The 15065-nt window shown below is 44.4% G+C and overlaps 1 protein-coding gene across 15 annotated transcripts in view; it reads right to left on the reverse strand.

The window, feature by feature from the left end:
- The window catches only part of SH3KBP1 (SH3 domain containing kinase binding protein 1), a 357317-nt gene that overhangs the window by 267099 nt on the left and 75153 nt on the right, over window positions 1-15065 (reverse strand). Inside the window, exon 1 of one of the 15 annotated variants that reach the window (XM_063601887.1) lies at window positions 2249-3950. The exons of the other annotated variants lie outside the window; for them this stretch is intronic. Coding sequence (XP_063457957.1) covers window positions 2249-2299 — 51 coding nt within the window. The 5' untranslated portion in view covers window positions 2300-3950. Of the gene's footprint in view, window positions 1-2248; window positions 3951-15065 lie in introns of those variants that run through there. 15 annotated transcript variants of the gene reach the window in all.

Consider the following 15065-nt stretch of genomic DNA (forward strand, 5'->3'; position numbering starts at 1 on the left):
GGAGGCTGGCCCTTGAGACAAGATGGCCCTGGAGGGCTGCTCAGAGTGGTACCTGAAAGAAAAGAAAGGGCCAGCCAAGCAAGGAGCCAAAAAGAAAAAAACGGGCATTCCCAGCAGTGAGAATTGCAAGTGCCCAGACGCAGAGACAGTGCTGGGACAGGCGAGAACTCAACATGGCAGAAGGCAGTGGCCGAGTGGGAAGATGACCCCGATGAGGCTGAAAAGGTAGGCAAAGCCAGACCATACGAGGCCCAGTAGACCATAGAAAAGAAAGTGGATTTCAATGAAAAGCAAAAGAAAAGTACCGAAGGTTGGCACTCTGATATATTACTTTGATGTTGGTTAAGAGGTGCTCTTAAATCATCATACGCAAAACAAACTGTCCTGATGATTTATACAATGTCTCTCCGTAATCAGTGATAAAAGTTAGCACTGTGTCAGAGATCACTGATACACGATTATTGAGGAGTCTTGCCAGTCAAAGACAAACAACTTGAGCCTACGGATGAGATGAAATATGAGGAATTCAATGGGGGAAAAGGGTGAGAGAACTTGTGACTGGCAAGGGAACACTATCATCGGTAATTAACTCACAGCAAATATAAAGCACATAGTACAGTTAATTAACAAAGCAGGCTCTAGAAAGTGCCCTAAACACACACACACACACACACACACACACACACACACACACACACACACGAAAGGCAACTGGGGCTTGACCGACGTGCATGGTGGCTGCCTAAATTCATAAACACATTAAATGAAACAACACAATGGAAAAGTACCATGACGGTGTCCTACATGTACTTCTGAATCAGAATTCAGATGACTGCTCAGCAGTTTTCAATCAAGGTTTATTTTTATTTTTATTTTTTTGACACAGGGTCTCACTCCTGTCACCCAGGCTGGAGTGCAGTAGCGTGATCATGGCTCACTGCAGCCTCGACCTCCCAGGCTCAGTCAATCCTCCAGCCTCAGCCTCCTGAGTAGCTGGGACTACAGGCGTGTGTCACCATTCCTGGCTAATTTTTTTTTATTTTTGGTAGAGACAGGGTCTCACCATGTTGCCCAGGCTGGTCTCGAACTCCTGGGCTCAAGCGATCCTCCTGCCTCGGCCTCCCAAAGTGCTGGAATTACAGGCATAAATCATTGTGCCTGGCCGAGGTTTACCTTTTGTTTTCCTTCTCCCTCGCTCTGGCTGAATATAGGTTTTAATAAGTTGGAAACTCAAAGCTGGACGGGAAAGGGGTCTTTTGAATTATCACTCTCCCCAAGGACCTGTAACACAGCCTCCTAACTTGGGTCCTCAGTTCCCATCATCTTTAACTTAAACGTTAGCTATGAGACATAACCATGACTCACTCATACCCTTTCCCCAGGACCTTGTTTTGGGAGGCGGGTCACCTGGCCATGACTAAAAGGGCAACCTGGGGCTACATACTTAAGCAAGGCCAACTGGCCAACCCCAAGATCAAACCTATGACACTGACCATGACAACTTGGTGGCCACAAAAGATGGCCTGAAACAAGCCAGGACAGCAACACTGGTGGCATCTCACAGAGCCCAGCACACTGCTTGCATTTATGGCATAGAGTGCCATGGAAAAGGAGAAGGATGGCAACCAAGCACCAGGTGCCTTCACATTCATTACTTTAAACAATCCAGTAGTCCTGCGAGGTGGTAGGATGGAGATTTTCAGATGAGAAAAGTAAGACTTTATTTCTTCACACTACAGGAAAGCTAAATTCCACACCTGGCTTCCCCCCCAGATTCCCAAATCTGCCAGCTGCATCAGAAATGTTACCTGCTCCCAACCCCTGAGAGGGGTACCTCACTGCAGAAATGGATGCCTGCAGGGGGTTTGGTTGAATGCAGCTATCTGTGTGCAGTGTCCCCTGGAGAAAACTCACCTGGCTGTCGATAGTGATCAGAGAGGGAAAGAGCCACCAAACCAGATGACAGAGCTATTCAAAATCTTTATAAATGCCACTACAAAAGGAACTCAGCCAAAGAATCCACTTCTATCACAGACAAGGGCTTAGTGAAAGAAATACCCTTCGGCTATAAACCAGAAAACTGAGACCTGGGGCCAAGTGGAAAACAGTGTTGGTCACCATCTTGGAAGGACTGGCCTGAGACCAAATTCCCCATCATGCCTCCCTCCTGGCCTACAAAGTAGTCGGGCAACAGGCTACAAAAGATGCAGACATCGCAACAATCAAAACAGATGTATGGCCTACTTACAATCTCAGACAAGTCTGCGGCACTTGGGGCTTTGGCTGCTGAAACCTCCATTCTGTGAAGTATGAAATGGTAATTTCTGGCTGTGTCTGAACTCTGGGCAGGAGTAAGTTCCGTGCTCTCCGAGAACTGCAAGTCTCTCTGATTCACTTGGCAGCAAAATTATTCTAAGCATCCTGTCCCGTACCCAACCCGCCTGCCCCTCCCACTACACACTCACACTGGTGGTTTTTTTGTAATTCTTTGCACTTATTTCTGTCGCAAATCAAGTGAAAAGTAATCCAATCTCTGGCACTTGAGAGTGTGGAACCTGTATGACTGAGGAGGAGGAAGAGCCACCTAATTAGGAAGAAGTTATAATTAACATCAGAGAGGAGAGAGCTGGAGAACCGCAGAGTCTGCAGTAACAGCAAAATGGAGATTATTTGAGACAGCTGAAACACTCCACCCAGGCCTCCAGAAGAGGACATGCACGGGAAACAAAGGGCATATGGTGTTTGCTTTCTTCAACATCCGTTCTCACCATTACGAGCTGCACCAGCAAACGTTCATTACTTACATGTGGACAAACCTCGCCCTGAAATGCACTCTAAAATACAGCTCCTAATCAAATAAATGACTTCGCAAAGCAGAGGCTTACCTTGATTTTTTATTACATATAAGTAATAAAGTAAAATTTAATAAAGTCCAAATAACTGGCAGAATGTCTATTTGGCTCAGTGAAGCATGAATTATACTTGAAAGTCCATTTTTGTTAATTTCAGGTTCATACAGTAATTCAAATACTGACATAGTCAGAGCAGGATTTTATTTTTTCCCCAAGGAGAGATTCCAAGGGACTAACTTAATAACTAGATAGGAATGATTTTCTACTATTTACTTCTAGTCGTATATTTAGATATTTCTAGCCTAAAGCAAACAGGTTTTTCGAATGTTACTCAAATCATTTATTTCCCACATATGTTAGTGTTACCACCATCACCAATATTACCCTCACTATAAAACTGTTCAAAGGTAAACTTCAGCGAACTTCTTGACCAAATTATCAGAACCTCCTGAATTAGTGAGATCTGAATTGATACTTTTCAGAGATGTAAAGTTAGGGTCAGCTTCAAAAATACTCACATATTATTACTCTCAAGCCTATTGAGATCAACGATCAAATCCGCTGTCACTCAGCCAGGATGAACTGGGATTGGTCTGCCTTCCCCCAGATAACAAGTTCAAAATCAGAGGATCACCTTGCTTGCATTTAACATAAAAAAGGCCCCCAAGTGAAAGGAAACAAACAATCCAATGCGGTTGGTCAGGAACCCTCAGTGAGCACTGCTGGTTGCCTACCCAGTAGAGCTGGCTCCCTTCCTCCTTCCCCAGCAGAGCCCGCTCCTGGTCACAGGTGCCATCCATTCCCCCATGGAGCCCATTTCCAGCTCTAGGAAGGACAGCCTAATTAATTCTAAGCCAATCATTGCTTCAGGGTGGGCAGGGGTAACAAAGCTCACCCAATCAGACTGCAAGAAATAACTCCTCCTACATACGGGCTGTGAGCAAGGAAGCAAAGGGCCCCACTGCAGATGGACACCATTCTACAACCATCTGATGACCACAGGGAAGCCAGCCCTTGGGTGAAGCTACTGCCAGAACAACACGGTGGGGGAAGAGACAGCAAGAACACAGGTTTCTGATGTCACACTGAGCAGCTGATCACACCGCCCCTGGGGTCCACCCTACCTCTAGCCTCCCAATTATGCAAAATAACAAATGTCTGTGTTTAAGGCAGTCCCAGACAGGTTTCTGTTCCATGCAATCTCAAGTGTGCTGGGAGGAACAGGCTAAGCAGTAACCGGGTAGCCAAGAGTAAGAGTTTATAATTTGGGAGACTCCTTAAAGTAAATAATACATTTGCAGAAAACATTCTCCTTAAAGAAAAAGGAGAAATTACAAAGGTGAGTGGTTGCCTAGGGCTGAGTGTGGAAATGGAGAGTGACTGCAAATGGGCACAGGTTTCTTTTGGGGGTGATGGAAATGTTCAAGAATTAGATTGTGAAGATGGTCACACAACTCTGTAAATATATTAAAAAGCACTGACTGGGATACTCATTAGGTCAATATCATGGCATGTAAATTAGACCTCAAAGCTGTTTTTAAAACCTTGCCTGGGCCGGGTGCAGTGTCTCACGCCTGTAATTCTAACACTTTGGGAGGCTGAGGTGGGCGGATCCCTTGAGGTCAGGAGTTTGAAACCAGCCTGGCCAACAAGGAGAAACCCTGTCTCTACTAAGAATACAGAAAAATTAGCTGGGCATGATGGCAGGTGTCTGTAATCCCAGCTACTTGGGAGACTGAGACAGAAGGATCACTTGAACCCAGGAGGCAGAGGTTGCAGTGATCCAAGATCGCACCACTGCACTCCAGCCTGGGCGACAGAGCAAGGCTCTGTCTCGGGGAGGGGTGGCCAGTGGGGAACATGCCTGGAGGCTCAGTGCGGTGGCTCATGCCTGTAATCCCAGCACTTTGGGAGACCCAGGTGGGCGGATCACTTGAGGCCAGGAGTTCGAGACCAGCCTGGCCAACACAAGGAAACCCGGTCTCTACCAAGAAAACACAAAAATTAGCCAGGTGTGGTGGCGCATGTCTGTAGTCCCAGCTACTCGAGAGGCTGAGGCACAAGAATCACTTGAATCTGGGAGGCGCAGGTTGCAGTGAGCCAAGATTGCACCACTGCACTCCAAAATATTAAAATAAAATAAAAATAAATAAAAACCTTGCCTGGGAGCAGGTGCTCATTCAGGAGAGGTCACAGATTGAAGGAACTTTCCTCCATCCACATGTGACGGTGCGGCATACCCCTGCTTAGAATCCTGCCTCAGTGGTTCCCAATTACCCCAAAAGTCCAAGTTCCTTTCAAGGGCGTGCAAGATCCCTCTCACCTTCCGGCCTTGCTTCCCATTTTACTCTGGCAAGGCTTATTTCTAGGTACTCATCAAGCTGTAGGCCTCTGTTCACACTCACACTATACCCTCTTTCTCACTCGCTCTGGGCTCTGGCCCGTCCTCTTCACCTGATCAAATTCCTTCCTCTTCTGCCCCAGGCTCTTAGGTCCCCCTCCCTTTGTGCTCCCTTAGCGTACTGGGCACGCACCACAACGGGTTGGAAAAGTGTGCTTCCAGGTCAGTCTCTCCCCTCATGCTCTCCCCCGGGGGCCCGGAACAGCTCTCAAGACATAGCAGACACTCAACAGATGCCCACTGGACTGGGCTAATCTTTCTCTTTCGGGAAGGGCACCAATCTCTCCCACAGGGCACTGTGTCATTGAGGTTGGGGGCGTGAGAGCCAGAGGCAGGTTCCAGGAGTCCTTGCTCTCATCCACACCCACCTTCCTCCAGCGACTTCAGACTCAGTACAGGACACAGGGGGCAGCTTGCACTGGCAGCTTCCACAACGTGCAGGAAATCCCTTATCCAGATCACACTTAGCGCTCTGCTTCTCGGCTCCAACCCTCCCTGACACAGAAGTTCATGGTGACAATGCACAACATCTCTCACCGTAGAAGCTTCAGAAAAGGAAGACAGGGAATGTCCAACTTTTTTTATTTTTCTGATTGTGAGGTTTCCCTTATTTATTTTAGAGACATTGTCTCACTATGTTGTCCAGGCTGGTCTCTAACTCCTGGGCTCAGGCAATCCTCCCCCACCCCAGCCTCCCAAGTAGTGGTGACTATAGGCACACACCACCATGCCTGGCTAATTTTTAAATTTAGTGTAGAGACAAGGTCTCGCTATGTTGGCCAGGTTGGTCTCAAACCCCTGGTCTCAAGTGATCCTCCTGCCTTGACCTCCCAAAGCACTGGAATTACAGGCATAGGCCACCACACCCAGCCCCTTATTTTTTTAATCCTTAGATAATGTAAGGAGTTAAGAAAAGTCACACACGCAACACTGGGAAACACTTGGTTTTAAAGAAAGACTCCAAGTTAAGAGAGAGACACAATAGCTTGAGGAGAGCGAAAGCTAAGTCTCTACCTGGTGTCTTATCTTCCTGCTTGACCTCAGGGGAAAAGATTAATAGTAAGATTTACGAAATGTTAAGAAGACACTTGCTGGGGTGTCTCAGTTATCAAAAAAAATAAAATAAAATAAAATCATACCGTGAAAGTGGCAAAACTCCATGGTGGTATCTGCTTTATCACAACAAAGACATCCCCTGGCCCTTCTTTCTAACCTGTCCTGGCTCCCCACACACTGCTAGAAATGAAACCCCAGGCTGGGCACAGTGGCTCACGCCTGTAATCCCAACACTTTGGGAGGCCGAGGCAGGCGGATCACGAGGTCAGGAGATCGAGACCATCCTGGCTAACACGGTGAAACCTCATCTCTACTAAAAATACAAAAAATTACCCAGGCATGGTGGCGGGTGCCTGTAATCCCAGTTACTCGGGAGGCTGAGGCAGGAGAATCAGTTGAACTCGGGAGGCAGAGGTTGCAGTAGGCTAAGATCGCGCCACCGCACTCCAGCCTGGGCGACAGAGTGAGAATCCATATTAAAAAAAAAGGAAAAAGAAATGAAACCCCAAACCCAGGAGCGTAGGAAAGAGCTGAAATAACACTTTAAATATTCACGATGGTAATTGCAACTCCTACCTCATAATCATGACTTCTCTTTTCCATATTTGGGCCCCGGCTTCCCTGGACGCACTCCAGGGGCCTTCACAGACATTATCTAATGCTAGGCAGGTCAGCAAGCTAACCATTAAGTACTCTTTTTTTCCTCCACTCTCTCTGATCTAAGCCAGTTTGGACATACTCATAAAGAACTAGTGAGTTCCCTTCCAAGATGGGTGGCTGCTAAGATAGCTCATGTAGTTTTGGAGTGGAAGCCCTTAGGATGTCAAAAAGCTTAACTTTAAACATCTCAATCTGATTCCAACAGTGAAGTTTTCAAAGCTGTCATTACTCCCCCATCACCAATAAACAAAGCTGGCAGATGTATTATCAAATGATTTCTATAGCTTTTTTTTTTTCCCCCCAAATACCTGCTGGTTTCACCCCTGCAGAGATCTGATTCAATAGGTCTGGTGTGGCTGTGAGAAACTGTGTTGTTTAAACTCCCCCAGGTGATCCACACAGCCAGAAGATAGAGAGCTAGGTCTAAAGTGTCAGAAATTATTGCTACTAAAAGGAGGATCGACTGGGAGCTTCTTAGAACTGCAGAATCTCAGCTTCCCCAAACCTACCCGCCCCCAGCCCAAACCCTACCCCCCCCCCACCCGCTGCCATCACAATCTGCCTTTTAACAAGATCCTAGGAAGAAGGGCACATCTGAGTTTAGGCAGCCTAAGGCTACACTGTCGTCTGGCCTCAGAATCTTCTAGGGTTTTTGTTTTTTGTTTGTTTCCCCTTTACAAATGGGAGGGCACAATCAAAATTCACATTCCAGTTTTTTCCAGGATCTTTATTGATGAACAACAGAGTCAAATCCTGCTCTCACCCTCACCATCCTCCTAGAAAACATGACTAGTCAGATTAAATGTAAAGGGAGTCAAAAATGAGACAAAGCCTGTTTTTTAAATTAAAGCAATACATTGTTCCATTTGTGCTGGCAGCATCGGCACTTGCATTACTGCGCATGTTTAAAGCTGCCAGTCGAAATCAGCTCTAGATAGTCAAAGCAGCAGAACCTGCAAAATCTTTTAGCGTTAAAGGGCTTTATGTGGAACCAAAGCATTCCACGGTAAATAATTTGTGGAGCTAATGAGAACTACTAATTGCATCCATTCTTAAAAATCAATATACTTGAAACTTTTTAAAGATTCATGTGCTTATTTCCCTTGTTCAAATAACATCATAAGGCATCCACAGGAAGTTGTGGTTTCAATTAAGACATGGCTGCATATTAAAAAAAAAAAAAAAAAAACACCTCACAGTACCCTATCACAGAGCTCAGCCAAGACTCCCAGAAGTTCTCCGAACCTGACAGATTTGGGTGCCCCTCATGCTAATTACCATCTGGTTTGAGGTTTGTGAACATAGCCAAGGCCACCCAGACAATGCTATACCGTAGTACAATTAGGGGTGAGAGAACACAGACTCTGGAGTTAAGCCACCCACCAGCCCACGTCCAGACCTGCCATTTACAATCTGTGCTCCCTTGGGCAACTTACTTAATGTCTCTGGTCCCTGGGAAGTGCTATATAAAAATCTGCTGTTTGCTGTTTTCCTCATCTAACATGCAGTCCCATGAATGGTACAGATAAAGGAACTATGCACACAGTGGGTGCTCAGTTATTGCTAATGGTTGAAGAACTCTCCATTCACCTGGTATTTCCCTCAATGAATATATCATTACCAAATACCAGCAACCTTTTGGTGTATCAAGAAAGGTACTCTTGGGAAGGTGTTTTTCTTCCCCTAATGGTGAAAAACAAAAACCAATGGATACAAGCATCTTCTTAATCCAATGTAACAGTCTCCCTCTCCAGTCATGTACTTAATATGGTTCATTTATTTTATGTCTCATATCTTCTCAAAAAATAAACACTAGTATAGAAAAAGTATGAAAAGCATTTGAGCAGGTGAAAAATGCAGTCTACAAAACAGTAGACTGGGCCAGGCACAGTAGTTTATGCCCGTAATCCCAGCACTTTGGGAGGCTGAGGCGGGTGGATCACTTGAGGTCAGGAGTTCGAGACCAGCCTGGCCAACGTGGTGAAACCCTGTCTCTACTAAAATACAAAAATTAGCTGGGCATGGTGGTGTGCACCTGTAATCCCAGCTACTTGGGAGGCTGAGGCAGGAGAATCGCTTGAACCAGGGAAGCGGAGGTTGCACTGAGCCGAGTTCGCGCCACTGCACTCCAGTCTGGGCGACACAGCGAGACTCCATCTCAAAAACAAAACAACCCACTAGACTGGTACCAATTACTTAACAGTTATTGAGATCACAAAAAGTGATTTCCAGAATGTTCCAGGTAGGGAAGTGTCAAACAACATTGCCCTCACGGTATTAATACTATACAATAACACTGTATAGTATTCTGCTGTGTAGTAAGACACAGCAGAAATTGGGACGTTGCAACTATTTACCCATTTTCATCTATTTTAAGCACTCATGACAAATGAACAAGTGATAGATAGTTCAACATGCATTTACTAAATCCATTTCCTTAGGCAGTTTCAGCAGCCAATGTTTTCACATAAACTTAGTACGTGAATTTTACAACTATGTTTGGTTTTCGGTTTTCTTTTTCATCAGAGGCTCCACTTTTAAGAATACCTGTCCTTCTAATTAGTTCTCACAACACAATCCTGGGAAGTCAGGCTGCCAGAGTTCAAATAACTGGGTTGACCCTTAATAGATCTGCAATCTTCAAGTCAGGCAACCTCTCTGAGCTTCAGTTTTCCCATCTATAACATAGGAATAATCACTACTTGGGGCAAGGGATGGAGGGTAAGGAGTAGCTGAGTTAATACAAAGAACAATACAGTTGCACTGGATAAATGATGCAGTATCTACTCACAATTGCAAATTCACATTCCTTTTCACCCTGTACCAGGTCCTGAAGTGGTTACAAACAAGATCTAACAGATTCTCCTTGTCCCTCAAAATGGAGGAAGACAGGTAATTCTTACACATGTTTAAAGAAAACTCACCCACCACTTTATCCCTAGAGGTTGGCCATGACAGCAACACAATTGTAAAGCTTACTGTAATCAGCACCATGCCCATAGCGTTTTTACCTTCCAAGGCAACAGTGCAGACCGAGGGAGGATCCAACCTTGTTCACGCCTCTGGGCAATTACGCTTCTTGTTCTCTGCTTGGATGGCTCTTAGCAATGGCAGGAGCCTCTTCCTCATCATTCACGTGTGGACTCCAACTTCTCCTCACCTGAAACAGCCCACACACTCCACCAGCCACTCTAGCCACTCTAGCCTTTTCCTCTCCTGTGTTTCTTCATGGCATGTTTCACTATCTATAATTATCTTTTCACTTGTCTGTGGTTAAGCCCTCTGTACTCTGTTGGAGTGTAAGCTCTCTAAAAGCTCAGACCTTGTTAAGCTCATTCTGAAATGGCTCCTAAAATGGCACCTGTCACAGAAAGGGCACTCAGTGGACAGAGCCTAGGTAAGATACATGTGTGTTTTGATCGTTGCAGCAGCTATATCGCATTTGCATCTGGTTCTACCGAGTGTTTTGTCTCTTCAGACTGCTTTTACCTGCCTTTTGGCATGCCTTGTAATTTTTGGTTGAAAGCCAGACATTTCATAGAAGGTAGCAGATACTAAGGTAAATGAGCCCTTAGTGTGGAACTGATATTAATCTAGTCAGGAGTTGAGCTGCGTTGAGGTTTGTTGTTCCTATGAACATCAAAAACTTCAAATTCCTCTAGTGACCTTTTTTGTCCCCTCTCTTGGCTTTGGGGCTTTCCTTTATGCTGTTCCCAGTGTGAGCCTGTCTCTTGCAGCTCTCCCTGCTGTAACCCACTGTTATTCCTGGGGGCTTGCTAGCCTGCAGGTGGGGTGAGGGAAGAAGGGCAGTTCTCTAATATTTCAAGTCTCAGTCTCTAAAATATACACAGCGGGCCTGTGTCTTGAAGGTGTAGGCTTCACAACGTATTTGCCCTAGGGATACAGCTCCTCCCACCCCAAACCCCCAGCTGTAGCAGGTATCACCAATGTTCTCAGTCTACCACCCACTTAAAGACCTTTTTTTAGGTGAGATGGAGTGGGGAAGGGGCTGAAGGGGAGCTCCATCCCCCATCTGCAATGGTTAATTCACCAGGGCCCTCAGACCATAGCCTTCCTCTGCAGTAGAAGCCTTTTGCTCCTTAAAGGAGAAGGGTCTAAGTAGATTGCTCAGTGGTTCCTGAGGCCAGCACCATGAGTTTTCTCTGAATTTTCCCTCACCCTCCCAGTTAGAGCCAAATGGGGTTCCTGGAAGAAAAGCCTGCAAAGGGATAGGACCCCCTCCCCCACAACTGCTGCCCTCAAGACTTCACACTCTCAAGTTAGCCCACACTCAGCCTCCAGCAATTTGTCAAATTTTCTAGCTTAATCTTCCTACCTACTTCTATGGGGTCTGGTGGCTTCTGCTCCTGTAAACAAATGCTCAGGTCCTGTCCTGTGTCTCAGAAGGCACCTCTTTCCAGATTTTGAAATGGTCGTTTGCTCTGCAAACTCAGTTCTCTGTTAATTTCCAATCTGTCCAGATTTTTTCTTGGAAGCGTGGGAGGGACATCTTTGCAGCTCTCTACATCTCTGAGCTGAAATCAGAAGTCTACTTATTTATTTTTTTAAGGATCAGAAGTAAGTATGACAAAACGGCAACATTTGATAGAACTAGGTAGTGGGTAGCTAGATGTTGGTTATATGCTCTTTTATATTTTCATGGTTCAGTAACATTTCAAATTATAAAATTAAGTTGTAGGTGGCCATGGTAGAAAAGAGTACTATAATATAAATAGACTGAGGTATGTGTACAGCACTTGGTTCTTGTTCAATAACTTACAGAAATCACCTGAATTTTAAAATACAACCAGCATTTTTGGCAACGCTTCAGAAATTGTCCTGAAAAAATATAAATCACTCCAATACACCATTAAATGTCAGTATCAGCCAGGCACGGTAGCTCACGCCTGTAATCCCCACACTTTGGGAGGCCGAGGCAGGCGGATCACGAGGTCAGGAGATCGAGACCATCCTGGCCAACATGGTGAAACCCTGTCTCTACTAAAATACAAAAAATTAGCTGGGTGTGGTGGCGTGCACCTGTAATCCCAGCTACTCGGGAGGCTGAGGCAGGAGAATCACTTGAACCCGGGAGGCGGAGGTTGCAGTGAGCCGAGATCGCACCACTGCACTCCAGCCTGGCGACAGAGCAAGACTTGTCTCAAAAAAAAAAAGAAAGAAAAAAAAAAGTCAGTATCAAGGGAAAGGAGAAACTGAAATGGAAAAATTAATGTTCTAAAAGAAAACAAATGTATCTTAAAATGTGCATGTTTATAAATCAAAGTATATGAAAATTACATGTTAACTGATTCACTATTCTTTAAACTGATATCCAACCATCATTAATATTCATGGAAAATGATAATTAATAATGCATGTGCCAGCAGACCATAGGTCAACCAGCAAGTGCCAGATCCCAGATTGCAGTATATTATGCAACACCTAGTAACCAAACATCTTAAACCTTCAGACGGCCATGCTTCCTTTTACCCACATTCCTAATTTAATATAATTGGTAATCGCCTGTAAATGAAAGCAGCAGCAGCTTGGTAAGATCCACCTCATGGAAAGAACATTCCCTTTTTACTTAAATAATTCACTATCTCAGATAATAGCAAATAAATGATATGCTACTAAAAAGTGAGCCATTTAATAACTCCAGAAATGCAGATTAATCTTAAGGATTGTGTATTAAATTCAATTAAACCAGATGAATAGTTAACATGTCCTTCTATGTCCGTAAGACCATTCTAGCCACTCTGGGAAGAGATGGGCCAACATAAATCATCTACCAATCCCTGCCATCAGGACAGACACAGGGATGGGTCATAGGGCTGAGTCCAGGAAAGGCAAACATGCATCACATTTGCATACATTCTCATTAGCAAAGCGAGTGACTTGCAAGTACTTTTATACTTTAACATTCACTTGTACGTTCCATTTAAAAGGGAAAAAGAATATAGTTTATAGTAAAGTGAATCTTCGTGTGACTTTCATTATAATGAATGAAGACAGGACTAAATTTGTCTGTAATGAGACTAAAATGGGCTGAATCTACCAATGATGAATCTGTGGCTTTAATTATCCTGTGTGGCTCTGTGAGATGAACCCCAGGTGGAACTGCAATCAGGGTGATCACTCAGACAGCTAGATAACACACTTCACCCTGCCTGAGAACCATCACTTGTCAACTGTATTACGTTGTCACAAGGGCTGTTTACAAATCAGCTACATCTCTGCATTGCAACATGCCCTAAATTAGATCTCACATCCAGCTTGAGGGCTAGGGACTGTGTTCAGCTTCAAGCTGGCAGCGCCCTAGACTTGATTGTCACCTTAAAATATCTGTTAATGGAACCCATTCAAATTCAAGTTTTAAAATAAAAGGATGAGTTAAATTGAATTAAAAAAAATCAGAGGCTAAAAAAGGAGTGAGGTATATGGATTTTTAACCACCACTGACAGCAGAAGCTCACACTATAATTGCATGGATTATATGCACCAAAGAGATCAGCTGTCATGTGACATTTTAAGCCAAATAACAGAGCAGTCCTTGGAAAAATGTCAATAAGCACAAAGAAGTGATTTCTCAACATCTGAAACCACACTAACCTCCATATTCAAGCGTTTCAGCATTAGTATTACGTGCCACCAGAGCCCAATGTCATAATCACTCATTTAACACAGAGTAGCTGAAACTACTTTCATAGGGCAGATGTATTTTTTTAATAAGCAGATTGGCAATTATTCCAGTTTCAAGACTGGGGGAGAAAAAAACTTGTGCGCACACTCACGATTTTGCAGCTGACAGAAATAAGGATTGAATTGTGGAAGCAAGAAAAAAACAAAAAAAGATTGAATCATGAATATAAGCCAGGCTGTTAAACAGCAATTACAGAACGACAGCTACCATCCTGATTCCTTTCATATCTGTGCTCATGAGGGTCCCGATATTACAATATGACTACAGGCTTAGCAGTTAGAACTTGATAGCGTTTATGGTTTTAAACAGCTGTAATGTATCTTTTACCAATAATCTGTCAGCCTATTGATTTTGGATGTTGTCTCTAAGATAAAATCTTATCTGGTCAGAAAGCAAATCCCACTGGACCGAAGCCTTCGGCAGCAGGCATCACACTCTTGACAAGGTACTCTCCAAACATGTCCAGCTTTGCTAAGAATATGTTCACATGTTAATACTTCATCAATTCCAATTATGTTGTAGTATAATCACAACTAAAATGTACATCTAATAAATATTTTAAACATGGTTTTAATGTTAATTTACTTTTTCTTCCATGATATGCAAAAACAGTCCCTCTTTGGTTTTGACTTGGCCCCCACTGCGCCGATACTACCTACCTGCACTAGCTATCTCAGACCTTGACCATGGCTTCGTTTGACAGCCAGGAAAAGTACAACCCCAAGAGCTTCAGCATGGCCACCAGTGGCACAGCTGGTTCACAGCACAGCTACAACTGGAACTGGAACCAACTTCACAACCTTTACTGGCAACCAGTGAGTTGTGGCCTCCCTAGAAGAAAACTTCAGTGTAAAGAGGACATAGTCACCAGGGCCTCCCCCACACCTCCTGGGAACTGAGCATGGCTCTTAGGAAAGCATTGGCACGGTTCCTCCCGCTCTGGGTCTCCATCTGGGACCACCTGCCTCTAGAAACCCAGGGCAGGATGTGGTTTGACTCGGACAACTTCTCAGCTTACAAACTCAGGCAAGCCCACTTTGTTTTTCACCCTGACTCCCAGACACATGATATCATCTCTTTGTTAGTCTTCATGAGAAAATCCTGGTGGTCCCAGAGGAAGTATGACAATAATGAAAAGCTCTCCTTCATGACGAGCAAAATAGACAGCTAAGAGCAAAAACGGGCTGACTTCATATACCTCATTCCACAAATAACTGTGTGTTTGTGTGACTTTTGTGCTAGTACATGTTGTGACTACACATTAAAGAGACTTTCACATCTTCACCTTCACTCTCCCTGAACTCTCCTCAAGAATTTATCTCATCTCCCTCAGTGGCATAAAGATGATGAAATTTACCCCTTAGCCTGCGAGTGGGGCAATATACTATTTCAA

This window comes from Pan paniscus, chromosome X (assembly GCF_029289425.2).
Source record: "Pan paniscus chromosome X, NHGRI_mPanPan1-v2.0_pri, whole genome shotgun sequence".
In the NCBI taxonomy this organism is placed as follows: Eukaryota; Metazoa; Chordata; class Mammalia; order Primates; family Hominidae; genus Pan; species Pan paniscus.